The sequence below is a fragment of the Dermacentor variabilis genome, chromosome 3 (genome assembly GCF_050947875.1).
Source record: "Dermacentor variabilis isolate Ectoservices chromosome 3, ASM5094787v1, whole genome shotgun sequence".
Lineage (NCBI taxonomy): Eukaryota > Metazoa > Arthropoda > Arachnida > Ixodida > Ixodidae > Dermacentor > Dermacentor variabilis.
The window spans coordinates 102,143,433-102,164,438 of NC_134570.1; the positions used below are offsets into that span (position 1 = coordinate 102,143,433).

Below are 21,006 nucleotides of genomic sequence, written 5' to 3' on the forward strand. Positions count from 1 at the left end.
CACGATTGTTATCCACGACGTTCCCCATCTCCACAGCACTGCTACGCTGCCGGTTCATTGCGTTACCGCGTCGTCGCTCTCCATCACCAATGCGGCGCTCCTCTTTCCCTCTTCGACCGGCTACATCATCCTCCGATCACCGCACGGAATACTAAATGGTGCAGCTTCAGGAGGGAAAGCTGCATTCTTTGGATATCGTGACACTCCTCCGGAGCGCCCGTCAAATGTACCTATGGTGTTTGTTGAAGGTGTCCGTCCGAAGCCTTGGTTGACGCAGGCGCATCGCTTTCCGTTATAAGTGCTGACTTGTGTTCTCAATTGCGAAAAGTGATGGCACCGTATAATGGCCGTCCCCTTCGTTGTGCTATGGAGTTCTTGTTCAGCCCTCCGGTGTTTGCACTGTGCGTATATTAATTGATGGCATTCTTCACCACCTTCAGTATGTCGTGTTGTCTTCTACCGATGACTGTGGGACGGGACTTCCTGTCTTCCGTCTCAGCTTTCATCTCTTGCCGACAGCGAACTATTCATCTGACGGACACTGAATCTTCCTCTGCTCTCGGTGCTCACAACCTACGTTCCACCACGTCTACCAACTGTTTCATTCTCGCGAGCCATGAGCATATTCTCATACTGATTTCCGACACAATTGTTAATGGTGATGTGCTCCTTCCACCGAGCGGTCGCTTCATTTCTGGTGGGATTAGCCTTACTCCTAGCCTGGTGCGATTTCAGGACGGTGGAGCGTTCGTGGCTGTTCGTAACCGTACTTCTGCGCCAGTTCTGCTCTCCCAGGGCACTACTGTGACTTGCTTTACTGACACCGAACCTCTTTCGCTGGTACCGCTTCACACCAAATCACCCCCTTTGTGTACCACAACTCATGATCATACTGCTGCCACTGCTTTAACGGCCGGGATAAATGCAGATCTGACTGCTGCGCAGAAAGACCTTCTGGCACTCCTGCACACACACAGTGTCTTATTTGACGTTCACTCCAAGCGTCTGAGGCGCACTTCCGTCGAAGTATATCGCATCGAAACCGAAGGCTGCTCGATTGTACGCCACCGCCCTTGTCGCGTGTCTTCCGCAGAACGGAAAATCATTGCAGATAACGTTGATGGCATGCTCAAAAGAGACATATGTCGACCATCGTCCAGTTCTTGGTCGTCTCCTGTTCTGTTGGTTCGCAAGAAAGACGGCTCTGTACGATCTTGCGTCGATTATCGAGCCCCTAATAAGATCACGCTCAAAGACGTCTAACCGATGCCAAGAATCGATGATGTCATTGACTCCCTCCAGGGTGCAGAATATTTCTCTAGGCTAGATCTCCCATCCGAGTACTGGCAAATCCTCATGAACGAAGCGGACAAGGACAAGACAGCCATTGCAACACCAAACGGACTTCACGAGTTCAACGTCATGCCCTTCGTTTTATGTAATGCTCCTGCAACATTTAAACGCATGATCGACATAGTTTTACGTGGCCTTAAGTGGAATACCTGTCTGTGCTATTTAGATGACATCGTTATTTTTTCTACAACGTTTAGTCAGCACTTTGAGCGTTTGGACGAAGTTTTCACATGCATTTCCAACGGGTGCATGATTATCTTCGCGCTGCGAGCTGCAGCTCTGACATACACTGAACAGCGTTTCCACCGGCTCCTCCTCTGTCACCGTCATCGGGTCTGGCATGGGACACGGCGGCGGAGGAGTCTCCGACGTGCTGCTGAGGCTCCCGGCACCACCGTCGGAAAAGGGACCTGTTGGCGTAGTTACTGCATTAACGGGATGCAGTACTACATCAACGTGAGAAGTTGTCGAAGCACTGCGACCATGCATGAATCCAAACCGAACGGCGAGGCCGCGTTCAGCGACGACAACTGAAACTGCCAAGGCACTCAAAGGCAAGCTTTTGAAGAAAACGGCTCGGAAGAGCCGCTCGTCGGGAAGTGAAGCCGAGAACAAGAGCAGCGCGTCGTTCTCGTCCGAACCCAAGAAGGTCGATGTCTCGGACTCTCGCGGTGGTTCCTCGGTGCCGGATGGCGGCAGCGAACACGACGATGATGACAATTACGAAGAGGAGTTCAACGATGGTTACCACGAGAACCTCATGGGTCTCGAGGTCAGTTGCTCGTGGTAGTGGAAGGGGAACCGTCCGAACGACGACATTCATCATCTGCGATCTTCCTCTCCTGTAAACTGCGTGGTGCGGTGTCGTGTGGTCTCTGTGCGGTGGAATAGAATTGAGCGGGCGGCTGCCACTTCCCGCGATCTGCTGCGTGCACTCGTAAGAACGAGGTCGAGGAGGAAGACGGGACCAGGTGTGGCGCCGGGAATGGTTTAAGGCGTTCTGGTCCCTGCAAGACCTCGACAACTCTGAGGCTCCGCCATCTGGTCTGTCGCATCATCGCAAAGCGTACGTCCGGAAAGCCAGCCAGGTTTACGGCCTTCGTGTTCCTGGAAGACCTTGGTGACTCGCACGTTACCTGCTCTGCCGATTCTCGTTCGCTGCAGAAGTCTGCAAGGTTTGCCCACCGCCGGGGGTGCCGCTGTGGGCCAGTGCCATCACCACCTTCGCAGAGGGAGGGGCAGTATGGGAACACCGGCATCGGACCCAGCAGTCGAAGAAGAGGAGTACAAAGTGACTCGTGAGCGTGAGCGGTGGTTCGAGGTCCGGCTGGGCTCTCTTGGGCGCGGCTGGCAAGGACTTCGGCTTGCTGCCGTGGACTGAGGGACCGGTATAAGGGAAGGGTACATATATATATATATATATATATATATATATATATATATATATATATATATATATATATTGCTTAGCAAGATATCGACCCATGTTCATTGTTCGGGAATTTCTTCCTTAATGTGTTTGCTTTAGAGGCAACGCCACATTCTTATCCAGTACGTAAATATAATCTGCCGAAGCTGAAGCCCCTGCCTGGCTCACCCGACCTACCTTTCTTGAAGTCTGTCTGAAGCTCGAGTACGGAGTATGATAAGCGAGTCAAGTATTGCCCCGGCACGATCACTGAAACAAAAATGTGCAGTGTGCACCTTTCGTCCGCTTCTCTTTTCCTTTATATTTAGGCAACAAATCTAGTGTGTCAACTTTGAGAGGCTACTTGTTTGACTGCCATACTAATAGTGTAGCCGATGGGATTTTACAGCGAAATGCCACGAGTCAAACTTTCCGCGGCCAAATCGTCGCCCTCCACGTACTTTGCCTAATAGGCATGACTGACTTGATGGTGTCCAGAACTTTCAGACTTTGTAACCTTCTCCGCTCGCTGGTCAGATAATCGTCGAGAAGCGAAGCGTCGCAGTGTACCTAATAGATTCACACTAGCGTTGAATGCTATTGTGACCCGTTTTACGTATTTGGGTTCCGCCTGTGTGTGCAGATGTTATGCGTACGCATCTTACAGTAGCGTTAGTGGTGGCTTTGCCATATATTTGATTGCACTGACAAAACACACGTCGTTCGCTTAGCTACACCATAAGTGCAATGCACGTGCAACCAATTTGCTGAACTTTTCTAGTGGATTCGCAGGGTTGTTAATAAATAACTACAATACCAACGTGGACATAATGTTTAATAAAAAAGCATCGAGTTTAGGTGAGTTTTCTTGCAAAATATTACTTGTCTGGTTTGTCATCTTCTATAAAGAGTTCTTGTTATCAATGCCAGTCTTCATTCCGCCAGCTTTTTGTGAATCACATCGACAACTTGCTAATATGGCCTTCTAATAATTAATATTGATGAACTCAAAAATATATGCCGACCAGCAACAGGATGAGTCACAACGCTATATTAATGTATACATACAAGTCAATTAAAGAGAAAGAAAAGTTCCCCCAAATTTTACTTTAAGAACCGGACGCTTCGGAGAACGGCCGGCTCTTTCCTCAGGGGTGAGATAGCAAGAGTCGTAGCAGTGCTTTTATGCGTTGTATTATGATAGCAACTATGTGGGCACTACTGATGCATTTATACCGTCAGCATCGCCGTGATGCTCCGCATATAGTCCAAGGCCAATAAAATCGTCGACTCGCACCGTATGCTGTGCGTGCGAATGAAAGCGTGCGAGGTTGACCCGATGATAGCGGTTCAATATAGTGCTCGCAAGGGATGAAAGCGGGAAGGAAGCGTGCCGTCTTCCATCGCAGGCTAGGCGCCCGGGGGAGGGGAGGGAGGGGGGCCAGGTTCTCCTCCAGCGGCAGTTGCGTATGGTGCGGACATGCGGGCTCTATCTTGAAAGTGAACTGTGATAAATACCATCTACACTCTTAAAACGGTTGCACCCTTTGGGGTGTATATTTGTCCCACAAGAATATTCTTAATCTGCCTTACTTGAATTTCTTTCCTCGAAAACTCGGCGCTCCCTTCTTTCCTGTCGAGAATACTGTGTCACACTGATAACGCGCAAGCAGTTCGTGACTGCGTAGTACCGGGCTCGCAGCTTAGAGAAAGGAAACGTGGGCAAGAAAGATGACGATTATCGTTGTGGAACAAGATCAGCGCCAAAGGGTGTAATTTTTTTAAGAGTGTGGGTGGCTGAGGGCTCAAGGCTTTGTGTGCGCTATGTCCTTGACGATTACTTAGTTCGTGCTGAAGCGACACGCAGCACGAAGGTCACTTCGCCTGCTGGTGCTGCCGCGCTTGCTCACTACAGTGTTCTGACAACGAATTTCCATGGTCATCGAGTGAGATGTGTTCATGTTTGCTTGTACGCACGTGACACCACGCCTGTTCATTTAGTTAGCAGTCGAATGTTTACATGCATATACGGCTGATCAAACTACTATCCTTACTTCGTATAGCTGTCTACTAATTTGCTATCGCAATCCATGCATCGCCTTTCAGACGGTGCGCAGACGGTGACAGACGGTGACAAGTGTGCAGACACTTTTTATACACCTTGATCGTAAACGGTATAAATGGTCTTGACAGGCGTCTTCTGGATGTTCTGGGATTCCAAAAGGAGACGCCGCCGCAGGTTTTTGTCTCTCCAAGACGACAACGCCGTCGAGGCTAATGCGTCGATCAAAAAGCTAGAGTACTATGCTCTGGCACACACTGAAGACGCCAGATGGCATCAATCATTTGTTACGAACACTTGCCACCATTTACTTTCAAAGTCTATGACAAGTGTCTGCGTGTCTGCCAAAGCGCCAGAAGCGCGTTTAACCACTGCTACGCCTAACGCGATATCACCCCTTAAGAAGGAGCCGGTCGGGCTTCGTAACGCCGGCGAGTTTAAAATAAAGTTTTGTTGGAGCTTTCCTTCTCTTTAATTCAGTTGTCCCCAGCACGGCAGATATCTGCCTAAAGTTTACGTTTGATAAACACAGGAGTCATTTGTTTTACCAAAACAATTCCATGCCAATAACGCTGTACAACGATAGTCAAGAATTTCACTTTCTTGGAATGCCTGTGGCGTGCAGGGTCGTTCCTGTAGACATTTCATAAATAACCGATATGCCTGGCTGATGGCGTATCTAGTGATGCAATCCCAGCGGTAGCCTCATGGCCATGGCGTTGCGCTGTGGATGTCGAGGTTACGATTTCAATCTGGCCGCGGCGACCGCATTCCGCGTAAGGGTGAAGAATGCACATAACATCACGTAACGTGCATTAGGTGCGCAGTAAAGAGCAGCAGGTGGTAAAAACAATCCGGAGTCCCGAACTATGGCAGGCCTAATCACTATATATTTTGACATTATCACACAAAATCCGACTTTCTTTTTTATTTTCATCCAATTACACGTAAGAAAAGCGGTCTCGTAAATAACGTGGACCTAATCATGAATTCATACATCAGAGTGCTTTTTTTACCGACTATGCTAACGGTATTCTTACTTTTTGTGCTGCTTACCTTAGAGAAATTCACTGGTAGTCGTCACCAGCTTTAGTAAACAAGTAACCAGTCACTGTAGCTCCTATATTCTACATGTCTGTTTACGAAAGCTCGCTCTTGAAAGCTGCTTTTTCATAATTCTGCGTGTGAAAAGACAATCAATAACTCAGCTAACTTAAAACACCACAACAAGTCCATTGCACGCCACCGCATATTTCGACCAGCAACACCAAGCTAAGCACGGTGAAGTAAACAAATCGCAGACTCAAGCGTCTCCTTCCTCCTCCGGTTATCTATTTCCACTGCGTTAGCTCAGACCCAGCAATACCCTCCCCACTTGTGTGACATCTAGCCCTCTGGCCAGCGAATTACATTAGAAAAAGATTTCGACGTTGTAAATGCTACTTAATTTCAAATTAAACTGTAGTGGCCTCGTGTAAACCAGGAGAGCGGTGATAGGGCTTTTCAAAAGACGATCGGGGTCACCTCCAGATGCTTTCGTCGGCGCTTACGTAACTTTGGCTTCAGGAGATTTGAATCAAGCCCGACTGATATAGTTTTACGTTGTACTGCCCATAGATAGATGGTCGGACCTTTGAAAGTGCGCGTGAAGTTCCAAAAGAATCATAATCTAAATAAAAGTAAGTTTCACGTGAAGTTTTCGTACTGCATATGCAGCAATGCATGGGGGCATCAGTATACCAACGAGGACTTAAGATTGACTCCAACCGAATAACTGAATTTTATTAGCCCGACGTTTCGGAGCCCATTCGGCTTCTTGTTCAGGCGCTTGTTCTTCGGGGGGTGGTGGTGTGCCGCTTTTAAAGCGTCTTTTGTAAAGAAAGGAAAGGGGAGCATGGGAGGAGGGGACACACTTCACAGACGGAAGGGGGGGAACAAAAGGGGGGGATTGTTGAGGGCTGCCGTGGTGCTGGGATGACCGGTGCTGGGGAGAGTGCTCGCGAGGGTGCCCTTGATGGGAGGGAGGGGGGGATGCGGGAGGTTATAGGGTCGCGCCGACGTTTTTATGTTGGGGAAACAAGCGGGAATGTACCTGGCTGTGCGTCCTTGTCTTCTTTTCGTCATGTCGCCAAGGCCATGGACATACACCGAGGGTAAGTTGCCCTTCACGCGGTTTATGTCATTCCTCGTATTCTGAATGTGCCATGACTCCAGTAGTAGTCTCTTCCGCGAGTTCGTCTCTGTTTGAAGGATTTCAGTTTCCTGGAAAGCAATCTCGTGGTCGGCGTCTTCAGAGTGTTCAGCGACGGCGCTGCGAACACGGTTGAATGTTCTGACGTCGTTCTCGTGTTGTCTGATCCTTTCTTTTAGATTTTTGGTTTCCCCGATATACGACGCCTTGAGCCTTTTCTTTAGGTGGACGATCTTTTCGTTCAAGGAGGAGGATATTGAAAGTGTTTATTGGTTTGCGCGCCACTTTGAGACCTTTTTTTTTAATATTGGGCTTAGCACTTCGCTGGTACCTATGACGTACGGGATGGACACTCGCTTCTCGGATTGATATTTCCTATTTAATACCTATTTCACCTTCCGAGGCAGCTACTACAAACAGGTTAAAGGAACTCCTATGGGGCCTTCAATTTCCGTTGCCATGGCTAACTTGACTATGGAGAGCATCGAGGAGATAGTTTTAAATACATTTTCCCCGAAACCAAAAGTCTTCCTCAGGTACGTAGATGATTGCTTCTGCATTGTGAAGACGAGACAAGTCGAAAACTTGTAGAAACACTTAAACTCCATAGACCCGGATATACAGTTCACATATGAGCGCGAACAGAACGGATCACTCCCATTCTTAGATGTACAAGTTACACGAAAAGACGGCATTCTAAAATTTTCAGTCTACCGAAAACCAACCCACACAGGCCCGCTACCTTCATTTCCAATCCGACCATCCGGCAAACCACAAGGCGTCTGTTGTAAATTGTTTATTGAAACTACCCGAAACTCATTCCTCATCGGAATAGGGTCAAAAGAAAGAAAAGAGAACGGTTCTCAACGAACTTAAGAGGAATGGCTACACAGATGACTTCATTCGAAAAACAACCAGACAACAAAAAAGAAGAAGCAAACTGCGGGACCTTCAGCCGTTGACTTCTCCCCAACGCCAGAAGCGAGTGTCTATCCCGTACTTCAGAGGTACCAGCGAAGCGCTCAGCCGAATATTAAAGAAAGAAGGTCTCAAAGTGGCGCACAAATAAATAAACGCTTTCAATATCGTCCTCCCTAAGCCAAAAGATCGTCCACCTAAAGAAAAAGCTCAAGGCGTCGTCTACAAAATCAGCTCTGCCGACTGTCCGGCGTCGTACATCGGGGAAACCAAAAATCTACAAGAAAGGATCAGACAACACGAGAACGACGTCCGAACATTCAACCGTATTCGCAGCGCCGTCGCTGAACACTCTGAAGACGCCGACCACAAGATTGCTTTCCAGGAAACTAAAATCTTCAAACAGAGACGAACTCGCAATAGAGATACCTACTGCAGTCATGGCACATTCAGAATACGGGGAATAACATAAACCCCGTGAAGGGCATCCTACCCTCGGTGTATGCCCATTGCCTTGGCGACATGACGAAAAGAAGAAAAGGGAGCACAGCCAGGTACATTCCCGCTTGTTTCACCAGCACAAAAATTGGAGGACGCTTAAGCTTCGCCTTTAAGAGTGGAACGCGACAGCGTTCCCGTCGACCCGCCAAGGGGTGTAAGACAGTGCGCTACGGCGCAACGATCATTTACGAGGCGCTTCGCGTCGGAGTTTTCACCTACCAATCACGCGGTGAGCGTCGAGCAACGCGGCGTTCGGCGCGGCAACGAGACGTGCGCCTGAGCAAGCGGAACGAACCAAAGAACTCGGTGTCTCGGAGGGGGAAACGATGTACGCCAGCCAAACGTCGTGATCGGCACGGGCAGAGAGATAGACAGATAGTGATCTAAAGAAAGGCAGGAAGCTTGATTATGCAACCCGTGAGACAGCATGGCGAAGCGTCGTCAGGAGAGAGGGTGTCCGGGCCGCGACGCTCCTCGCACCGGTCCCCGCACAGCCCCAATGCCCGCGTGGCGCGCCACCTGTCGGGGCAGCGCCGTACATTGAGAGGAGGGGGGTCTTCTGTGTTTGCTGCAAGATGGCTCTGCGTGTGCGGAAAGCGCAGAAGAAATGTAGCGGAAACGCCCTTCGCTACTCGTGTAACTGCGACTTCTGTAAGTTACATGGTCATAATTACCCATATTCACCGCAGTATCACTTTCTACGGCTCGTTTCTAAGGCAACACCGCATTCACTAGAGGCGCTTTTGTACCGCTCTGAAGCATCGAACGCTACCTTTTCTGTGTGTGACTTTCACTGTGCCCTCCATTCTCTGACTATGCAGAACTGGTGAACGTCTGGTTGAATGGTTGAATGCAACTATAATAAATACCATGAAAGAAAAAAAAAAGAACTCGTGGCTGAGTGGTAGTGTCTCCGTCTCACACTTCGGAGACCCTGGTTCGATTCCCACCCAGCCCATCTTGCAAGTTGTTTTTTATCCATGAAGTGCATCCCGGAATTTATCGCTCACGGCCAACGCCACCGACGACGACACCGGCTTTTCTGCGACACGAGCTCCTTAACGCGGTTGCGTTAGAACATCGGCGCGACCCTGTAACCTTCCCCACCCCCTGCCTCCCATCAAGGGCACCCTCGCGAGCACTCTCCCCAGCACCGGTCATCCCAGCACCACGGCAGCCGTCAACAACGCCCCCCCCCTTTTGTTCCCCCCACCACTCCGTCTTTGAAGTGTCTCCCCACCTCCCGTGCTCCTCCTTCCTTTCTTTACAAAACACGCTTTAAAAGCGGCACACCGCCACCCCCCGAAGAACAACCCTCTGAAGAAGGAGCCGAATGGGCCCCGAAACGTCGGGCTAATAAAACTGAGTTATTTGTTTGTAGTCTGTCTCAAGTCCTGATCAATTCCTCAACCATACAGGCAATTCTGTCGAAATGTTTAGCTTCAAGTATACCATCTGCTTCAGTCAAGTTCAAAAGCTGTCTTTATCCGCTCCTTATCCATAGAGACGGGCGATTTGTAATCCATTCTGCAATCGTTGTTTTTTGACCCTCTCCATCGCTTCTGCCTCTGTTTTTTGGAAAGACGCGTAACACATGGATTAGATTTTTTTAACGACTAACACGCGTTTATATTAAATCACGTGAAGTGCCCTGCGGCACCAGAGCCGGTACTTTAGGCGCGCGCCTACAATATTGCCTTTTTGCATCGTCCCTAAACAAGCGTTTCATCCCCTGATAAATTTTATTGATTCTATTAAATAAGCAAGACACAGTATTATAGACAAAGCAGATGTATAATGAAAATCTCTGCTGTGGACCCAGCGGCATTCAGCACTAACCCGCGATGATGCAGGTGGGAACAATGAAATTTGAATTGGTTTTTTTTTCGCTGCTTGTTCCTAGAGGAATACATAAGGAACTCAATTCTTTCTGTGTCGGAAAGTTGCCACTTTCTCATTTCTTTATTCACTATGTTTACCACATTCGTGCTTTTCGAGGTTTTATTACCAGGTAGCGGAAGCCTATAGTAGACTTAGTGAGTGAGGCAAAATTTATTCTGCGATGTTCCTATTTTTTTTCCTTTTTAAGCGAACGTAGTGTAACGTGTCACGCTATCCTTCAACAACTGCAGTCGAAACCGTATTTTGTGAGGGTACTGCACCTATGCTGAAAGCGGTGAAAAGAATAGCGAGTTAGCTTGCTTGAAAAGCACAAATGATTGCAGATTTGAAACAAAAAGGCGCACTTCCGGTACCCAGAAAACGTAACCCGCAAATTGTTCGCATAAAGCTCACGCGGCTCGAAGTTTATCAATGTGTCCTTCGCGGCAGAGCCATCAGAGAGAAGTGATGATTAGAAAGATAAAGGGGAAAAAAAGGCGCGACAGGCAGTTTCACGCACGGCGCTTGTTATACGGCCCTCTCTGAAGGAGACGGGTGTGTGCTGATATTTCCTCTTCGAGATTCATTATTGCTTTTGTCGCGTCTTTGAGTATACGCATTTACAGATACTGTTGAACATTCTTTCCTATACTCGCGGACAGCTTTCAGTGGCTAAGAAGGGGAACCTACGGAGGCAAAGCGCGCACAAGTGAGAACGCTTCTGAAAGTGTCCCACGTTTTACTCTACATTAGCAAAACATAAAACACTTGATCAGCAACAGTTAAATAAGACGAAACACGCCACTTAGTGTAAAGGTGCCCTTATTTTGCGGCTTTTCCTTTCCGCGTCTGGAGAAACGCGAAATTGTCGTAAGCGGAAGCTGCGTCGATTCAGTGTCTCTTCCGAGCCACCGAAAGCACTGTCAAACGCTGCCGGACTACTTGGCGTGGTGACACATGTACAGCAGGCACGAGCCCGTAGCTTCCCCTTCACAGCCACAGAAAGCTGTCCTCGGTATAGGAGCGCTGGTGAACTCTATCAAAGCCTTCCGACCAATACCGGTATCAGTTCTATAGAGAATGAGAGGCTCCCTGAGTTTGAGTGGGCAAAGCACACTCTTATGTTTCAGGAGCCACATCAGGAAGCGTGTGGTATTCTTTTGTTTTCCCTAATTTTCCTAATCAGTAAACAAGGCCAATTCTAACCTAATTCATAGACTGCTCAACAGTTCCCACAAATCCAGAGTTGACATAGATACTACCCCTCCTGTGAATTTATTTTCATTTCATGTGTGAAATGATTTCAGTGATGGCCATTACGTAGCTACAGTTTTAATTAGCTCGCAAGTCATGTCTTGCTAAGACTTCGTGCGTGTTCTTTAATTTCGTGCTCATGTCGTTTCTGAGATTAATTCGTAAGGTTGTGCAACACTTTCCGCCTGCTTTTATCTGAGTGTAACTGGGCCCTGCTTAGGGGCTCTGAAGCAACTTTAAAATATACTACCCTACTTCGTAGGAAGTATAACATACTGTAGAAACCTGAATATCATTCGAGTAGGAATATAGGTTAATCCCCTGCGTCGGGATGAAAAAGAAAACGAAAAAGAAAGAATAAGAAATTTGTCTATACGCGAGTATTTTCGCAACAGCGTTGCGGCTTTGTAATGAATTGGCGGCACAGTCATCGATTGCAGGCGCGTGGTTGGCGCATCTGAAATCTTGGTATCTCGTAACCACTTCCGTGAATAAACATTCGGTTAGGTGACTTGTAGATGGATTAACATTAAAATGGTATCCAATCATGGCTTTTCTTGTCGAGAACACGTAGCAATAGTCAGCAACTAAGGACATAAATACACAGGAGTATAATGCCTCAATGGGGCAGGATAGGGATGCTTTATGGATGTCGTCCAGTGCCTTGGTGCTGTCGAGTGCCACCTGACTTAACCGCCGCGTCCTCCACCAGATATCGCAATGTGCCTGGGCTCGGGATGGAGAAGAGCTGGGTCGGCTCAGTAAAAAAAAAACTCCTGCATAAAACTAAATGTAGCGATATTGCCTCCGCGTCTCCAGCAACTCCTTCTCCTGGTCTACTAATATCCCGCACTTTCCCTCGTCCCCCGCCCTCGTAGTTTGCTCTGTCGCTCTCTGGCTTGCGTAGTCTCCATTGAGCCCGCATTTGCCACGTTGGTGTCTTTCACTGTGATATCTTTTAATGGGTTAGCCGTCTAACGAAGAATTAAATGTTGGGCCAATTGGACTTGCACTGCTGATGAGGCAAATTACCGAAACAGAAAGACGATGCACACCATGACAAGTGTTACTGAAACATATTTATAGCGAGGAAGCTTTACTATATGTATCACCTTGTGACGAGTCATGGTGTGTTTCTAGCTTTTCTCCTCCCAATATGCTTTCAAAGCTTTGCACTCAAATTTATTTTGCAACCAAAATGGGTTGCCCGACCATGCATGAGAAACACTGCGTTAAGTACTCCAGAGGTATGGCTTACGCAATCCCCATGCCATGCGAAAAACAGTATACCCTGCAAACCAAACGTTGCAGCGGAACCCCTAAGCCGGTACGCCGCCAAGACCGGTTAAACGAATACTAGGCGTGGCGTTAAATTTTTCGTGCAAGCAAGGCACATGGGAATTTCCAACGTGTATTTTGCGACACAGAAAGTTCTATTCAGTCTAGCGATCAGGAAGACAGAAGCCTACAAAGGATAGTTCTTGTTTGTCTCTCTCTGTGTGTGTGTTTGCAAAAATGGACCTACCTTAATTCAGGCAACAAACCTCTTTACCTTAGAACAACCTGCATAAGAGATGGCTGCAGAGAGGGGTATAACGTGTTCTGCTCATTCTCCTGCTTCATTTAGGCTATAGGTAAAGGCCCAGTACTCATTCTTGCGAAAAAGAAGCTTTATATGTATTACCATGAACACTAAAACACCTCATCTTCGTCGCTAAACGCGCTATGTTGAAGCATCATTTTCGCATCGCAAGTTGAGAGGCACTTAGATTCATATTTTTGTCAAATTAACTGGTTCTTGCCACCAGTGAAAGAAACAGTGACAAATATCAATCACGAGTCAAAGTTTGCAAGCGGCAAAAAGTAATAATGGTGTAGAAATAATGGAATCTAGAAACCGACTCAACACGATATTTTAAGAAAAGAACGGCCTTTCAATAAGCAATCGCACGCAAAATATTTATAGTTTTTCAATAATGTAAAATACAAATTTCGCACAGCTTCCATTATAAAGAAAAGCAACTTAGTTACAAGACTCCATACATGCATGTAATGCCGTTCGCCACTAGATGAGGGGCGAACCGAAGTCCTTAACAATGAGAAACGAGAGCTTTGAGTTATCTAGAACAACCTAACAACGACCTGCCGTGGTGTCGTAGCGGTTTTGACGTGGCGCTGCTAAGCCCAAAGACGCGGAGATGAATCGCGGCCGCGGCGGCCGCATTTCGATGGGGGCGAAATGCAAAAACGCCCGTGTACCGTGTTCCGGGTGCGGGTTAAGGACTGCCGGAATGTCCAAGTTACTCCGCAGTTCTCTACCACGGGATGCACGTTAATCATATCGTGATTTAGGAATGCAAAACTCAATAACTTCATTTCAGAGCCTCACAGTGACAGTTATGAGACAAGAGGACAGCATGTCATCAAATGCATGTGAAGAGTTCCAATCTTTTGAAAGAGTTAAGCGTGCTACTTCAGCACCAGAAAGGAATGCAAAGATGCAGAGGGTGGCATACTTAAGTTTGGCTAACTCGAAACAGCGAATTTGTAAATAGACTAAGAGCGAACCAGTCTCACTGCATAACTGGAAATTGCTGAGCAGAAGTGAGACCCGACTTTTCAGACCCTAGCGCCCCTGCACAACGATTGCTCCCCTTTCATCCTCCTCTCTCCGTCACTGCTATAATGAAGGTTATCTCTTGTATTCAGATTTGTACATGTTACAGAAGAAAAAATAACCTATTGCAAATTCAATTATGTCATTCATAACTATAATCAATTGCATTACAAATACTGCCCAACAAAAATATTTGAGGGGCAATTTAAAGGTAGTCAATTACTTTTACGTTACTTTAGTTAGAACATCTTAGAACGAGCTGGCCTGGCACAATCTGTGCGTCCTATGCCGCCCTTTCTGCATTGCTTATCTGTACTAACAATGGCTTTTAAAATCTTTGATTGGTAACGTTCCCTCATTTTTGTCGTGAATACATCAGCAGCAAGAAAGAAACATCACTGGATATGCACGCTTGGGGTTAGTGTGGTGCTGTAGCGTAAAGACATTTTGTGCACTAGATTTCCGTTACTCAGCCTCTGCGCCCTCTGTGAATCACAGCGCTTCATTGTTTGGACTTGAGTGCGCTACCGGTTAAGCCAACTAAAGGCTGTAGGAATTTTACGCATGCGACCCTTCAGCATTAACGGCCTAAGTGCATGGTCGTCGCTATTGAAACACATCAGTACCGGTTCTGTTCGTCGGTCAACAGCTGATGAAGGGCTAACACGAGGGGAAAATATTGTGCTCCCACATTTGCCTTTCTCAACATGCGCACCAGCGAGGCTGCTGGGTGGCATGATCTCGGGCATCCTACTGTACTTCCCACCAAAATCAGGCTCCTAATATTGAGTAAGCTCTTACAGCTTGTCTTATCAGTAATGTAAATCATTCCGTGCAATTCGTTACTTTATAAAATAAATGAATTACATGGTGTATTACTCAGTAAATCATGTAATTTTTATACTACAAGGCTACGAAAAAAAATTCGGCAGAGACACATAAGACCGATTTCGTGTGGGAATGCGAAAGCATTAAAGCTTTGGCACACCTCGGAACGCCATGAACGCGCTCATGTTATACATTCATCATGTGACGCCAGCTCCTGCTCACTTGTTGCGCCGCACGTGCCCAACAATTTGCACTAGACCAGACCTTTAGTCTACCAGCTGGCTGCGAAGTGATATGTGCATCATCATCATCATCATCATCATCATCATCATCATCATCAGCAGCAGCAGCAGCAGCCTGGTTACGCCCACTGCAGGGCAAAGGCCTCTCCCATACTTCTCCAACAACCCCGGTCATGTACTAATTGTGGCCATGCCGTCCCTGCAAACTTCTTAATCTCATCCGCCCGCCTAACTCTCTGCCGCCCCCTGATACGCTTCCCTTCCCTTGGGATCCAGTCCGTAACCCTTAATGACCATCGGTTGTCTTCCCTCCTCATTACATGTCCTGCCCATGCCCATTTCTTTTTCTTGATTTCAACTAAGATGTCATTAACTCGCGTTTGTTCCCTCACCCAATCTGCTCTTTTCTTATCCCTTAACGTTACACCTATCATTCTTCTTTCCATAGCTCGTTGTGTCGTCCTCAATTTGAGTAGAACCCTTTTAGTAAGCCTCCAGGTTTCTGGCCCGTAGGTGAGTACTGGTAAGACACAGCTATTATATACTTTTCTCTTGAGGGATAATGGCAACCTGCTGTTCATGATTTGGGAATGCCTGCCAAACGCACCCCAGCCCATTCTTATTCTTCTGATTATTTCCGTCTCATGATCCGGATCCGTCGTCACTACCTGCCCTAAGTAGATGTATTCCCTTACGACTTCCAGTGCCTCGCTGCCTATTTTAAATTGCTGTGCTCTCCCGAGACTGTTAAGCATTACTTTAGTTTTCTGCAGATTAATTTTTAGACCCACTCTTCTGCTTTGCCTCACCAAGTCAGTGAGCATGCATTGCAATTGGTCCCCCGAGTAACTAAGCAAGGCAATATCATCAGCGAATCGCAAGTTACTAAGGTATTCTCCATTAACTTTTATCCCCAATTCTTCCCATTCAAGGTCTCTGAATACCTCCTGTAAACACGCTGTGAATAGCATTGGAGATATCGTATCTCCCTGCCTGACGCCTTTCTTTATTGGGATTTTGTTGCTTGCTTTATGGAGGACTACGGTGGCTGTGGAGCCGCTATAGATATCTTCCAGTATTTTAACATATGGCTCATCTACACCCTGATACCGTAATGCCTCCATGACTGCTGAGGTTTCGACTGAATCAAACGCTTTCTCGTAATCAATGAAAGCTATATATAAGGGTTGGTTATATTCTGCACATTTCTCTATCACTTGATTGATAGTGTGAGTATGGTCTATTGTTGAGTAGCCTTTACGGAATCCTGCCTGGTCCTTTGGTTGACAGAAGTCTAAGGTGTTCCTGATTCTATTTGCAATTACCTTAGTAAATACTTTGTAGGCAACGGACAGTAAGCTGATCGGTCTATAATTTTTCAAGTCTTTGGCGTCCCCTTTCTTATGGATTAGGATTATGTTAGCGTTCTTCCAAGATTCCGGTACGCTCGAGGTCATGAGGCATTGCGTATACAGGGTGGCCAGTTTCTCTAGAACAATCTGTCCACCATCCTTCAACAAATATGCCGTTACCTGATCCTCCCCGGCTGCCTTCCCCCTTTGCATATCTCCTAAGGCTTTCTTTACTTCTTCCGGCGTTACCTTCGGGATTTCGAATTCCTCTAGACTATTTTCTCTTCCATTATCGTCGTGGATGCCACTGGTACTGTATAAATCTCTACAGAACTCCTCAGCCACTTGAACTATCTCATCCATATTAGTAATGATATTGCCGGCTTTGTCTCTTAGCGCAGACATCTCATTCTTGCCAATTCCTAGTTTCTTCTTCACTGTTTTTAGGCTTCCTCCGTTCCTGAGAGCATGTTCAATTCTATCCATATTATACTTCCTTATGTCAGCTGTCTTACGCTTGTTGATTAAATTCGAAATTTCTGCAAGTTCTATTCTAGCTGTAGGGTTAGATGCTTTCATACATTGGCCTTTCTTGATCAGATCTTTCGTCTCCTGCGATAGTTTCCTGGTATCCTGGCTAACGGAGTTACCACCGACTTCCATTGCACACTCCTTAATGATGCCCACAAGATTGGCGTGTATTGCTTCAACACTAAGGTCCTCTTCCTGAAATAAAGCTGAATACCTGTTCTGTAGCTTGATCTGGAATTCCTCTATTTTCCCTCTTACCGCTAACTCCTTGATCGGCTTCTTATGTACCAGTTTCTTCCGTTCCCTCCTCAGGTCTAGGCTAATTCGAATTCTTACCATCCTGTGGTCACTGCAGCGCACCTTGCCGAGCACGTCCACATCTTGTATGATGCCAGGGTTAGCGCAGAGTATGAAGTCTATTTCATTTCTAGTCTCGCCGTTCGGGCTCCTCCATGTCCACTTTCGGCTATCCTGCTTGCGGAAGAAGGTATTCATTATCCTCATATTATTCTGTTCCGCAAACTCTACTAATAACTCTCCCCTGCTATTCCTAGTGGCTATGCCATATTCACCCACTGCCTTGTCTCCAGCCTGCTTCGTTCCTACCTTGGCATTAAAGTCGCCCATTAGTATAGTGTATTTAGTTTTCATTCTGCCCATCGCCGATTCCACGTCTTCATAGAAGCTTTCGACTTCCTGGTCATCATGACTGGATGTAGGGGCGTATACCTGTACAATCTTCATTTTGTACCTCTTATTAGGTTTCACAACAAGACCTGCCACCCTCTCGTTAATGCTATAGAATTCCTGTATGTTACCCGCTATATCCTTATTAACCAGGAATCCGACTCCTAGTTCTCTTCTCTCCGCTAAGCCCCGGTAGCACAGGACGTGCCCGCTATTTAGCACTGTATGTGCTTCTTTTGGCCTCCTAACTTCACTGAGCCCTATTATATCCCATTTACTGCCCTCTAATCCTCCAATAGCACTGCTAGACTCGCCTCGCTAGATAACGTTCTAGCGTTAAACGTTGCCAGGTTCATATTCCAATGGCGGCCTGTCCGGAGCCAGTGATTCTTAGCACCCTCTGCTGCGTCACAGGTCTGACCGCCGCCGTGGTCAGTTGCTTCGCAGCTGCTGGGGATTGAGGGCCGGGGTTTGATTGTTGTGTTCATAGGAGGTTGTGGCCAAGTACTGCACCAGGGTGGCCAATCCTGCTCTGGTGAGGGAGTGCGTTACCGGTTCTGGTCACCGGGATCAGGCCACACTCCAGGCCTGTTTGTGCAATTTTATCAACACGCGGATTTTTTTTTTTAAATCCGGTGGAAAATTGCCGGCACCGGGATTCGAACCACGGACCTCTTGCACGCGAGGCGGGTGTTCTACCTCTACGCCACCGCTGCGTTTTTTTTTTTTGATATGTGCAATGACGCACATACTAGGATCACTGTAGTGAGCATATGACCAAATTGTAGAAATTTCTGGATAATGGAAAAATTGAAAATTGACCAAATTTATCTTTAAAGCCATTATTTAGGTTACCTAAAGGAAGCTGCAGCCTGAGGTCTGACATCAATTCTAAGATCTTTTGACGTGCTTTTATTCTCTGCTCCGTCGGCCATTTTTGGTGCCACCTTTCGGCCACGCCAACTACGACAGATTCTCGCTCAATGGGGCCTGTAGTGCTTGCGCATAAAAGTGTTGTAGGTTAAAAATAAACAGTTGCATCAAATTTACTACGTAGAAGTCTGATGGTAGAAAAAAACTGAATATTACGCAAAATCAGGCATTGAATCCTCGAATTGAATACAAGTCAAAAAGCCCATATTTCGAATTTTGTTACAGGTTTTGGATATTCGCACGCTGATGAAATTTCGCATACTACCGTCATTATCTGTGAAATGGCGACTACCGATATCACGCCTTTCATTTACCGTACACAGGGAACTATACTGCATAACAAACATTGGTGGTTAACTCAGTATTTCTTAAACCCGGTCCTACAGAAAGTTAAATAAGAACAATCTGTTTACGGCTTTTTGTTGGACAAAAGCAAATAAATAATATTTTAGTTATAATGATGACAACACGGTAATAAATTATTTTTAATTTGCGTGGTTGAGCTATTCACAACTGATAACTGTTTACAGTATATAACGAAAATGTTACTAGAGGCTATGCGCTTTGTTTCACGTGCCAACAATACAATTTCTTGCCATCAAGACTGTCTCGCATATATTATTCGTTGAATATTACAGGGATGTCTCATAACCTGTCGATGACACGCTGGACAGAGGCGCTGCCAGGGCGCACTAATATACCAGAACCAACAAGACACCTACACAAATTAGAAGCGCATGACGCCCGGCCGAATCACTGCTGAATTTCTTTGAAAAACCTGGCGACCTTCGGCGGCCGGTTGCCGCTGCACATGTTCCATTGAAATGAGGGCATGATCTCGCCTAAAGCTTACAAAGACCTATCTACATTTTTAATGAAAGTGTTTCGACTTTCCAACAGCCTCAAACTGCTCAGGCATAATTTTCAGGACAGAAAAATCCCACTAAACGACGATAACCGCCCACATTTTATGCCTGCACTGCCAACTATTATTCTGATAATCTTGAATTATGAGCTTTGAAGAACCATTCCATGAACAGTACACTCTGTGTACATTAGATTGAGCGACATTGCACGTGTCGAGAAATAAAATGAAGATGATCGTATGGGTCAAATTTAGTTGTCGAGAATTCATCGAACATTTCACGTGTCAGATTCCAACATGTGCGATTCTGCCACCACGATTTTTTGTTACATTTCAACACTTACTACGTGCCCCACGATTCCGGCTTGCTCTTCCCCGCACAACTGCTTTTTCTTATTTTTGTCACATCTCTACAGGGGTGGCAGCGCTACAGCAGGTATCATAATTTTTCTTTTATTTTTTCAGCTATTCTCTGAATACTCATACTAGTGTCCTCGTCAAGGTTACGGCGCGGCCCTTCATTAAAGTTCAGCTAGCGTATACCGTCAATGCTTATTCGGGCTTTACTCTCTTACTGCTACATGCGGAATAACAAAATGACTTCAGCCTATGATTTCTTAATTTGGTTTCTACAGTTGGCTGTTCAGTTTCCCCTAGGGGCATACAGTCAAGGAAGACTTTTTGGTATAAAAGGGTACACCAAATCCACACATTCAGCAGTTGGCCCAACAGAAGCTCCAAAGTCACCATGGTAAGTCACCTATGCTCCATGTCCCTGCGTAGCCTAAGAAACCTTCTGATCACAGCGTCAGTCAGAAAGAGCTGTCAGTATAGTTTATTTTACGCAGAATATTCAAATTTACCAATACATATGCCCAAGTGGGGCCGCTGACTTAACCTTCAATATTTAACATCAACATTGTAACTAATGAGGATGTAAAATCATCTAAACCTATGTTCATCTCAAAGCTTTTTATTTTGTAGCGTACAGTAGGTTGTTGTATGCTATGTGAAATATCTGGCGAAGATTTCGATTTCTTGAGAATCTGGTGACATTTAGCGAGTTTTTTGTTGTACCTTGATAACCTTTACGAGAAAGAACTTCCAAGAGAAGTCATCAATCACTACCATCATATTGTCACGTGGTCTTGACGTCAAAGCACACAGCAGCAATACTGTTAAACACAAAACTAACTTTTATTGGGCGAACCTGTGCCCACAAAAGAGGCTACACTTATAGCACAACGATAGCGGCGAACACGGTCGGCGATCGTCGAAAATCTGATCAGCGGGTCAAGCGCGTCGGCTTTTATAGAGCAGTCGTCGAATGTTCCAGACTAATCGTTCGGACCCGCGTGCCTTCCACAAAGTTCTATACCATTC

The 21,006-nt window shown here is 46.4% G+C and overlaps 1 protein-coding gene across 1 annotated transcript in view; it reads left to right on the forward strand.

Annotated features, from left to right (window-relative positions):
* The first annotated feature begins 1,840 nt into the window (after window positions 1-1,840).
* Window positions 1,841-21,006, forward strand: part of LOC142574644 (uncharacterized) — a 69,384-nt gene continuing 50,218 nt past the window's right edge. The window contains exon 1 of the mRNA XM_075683683.1: window positions 1,841-2,125. Within this exon, the coding sequence (XP_075539798.1) occupies window positions 1,841-2,125 (285 nt within the window). The remainder of the gene's footprint in view (window positions 2,126-21,006) is intronic.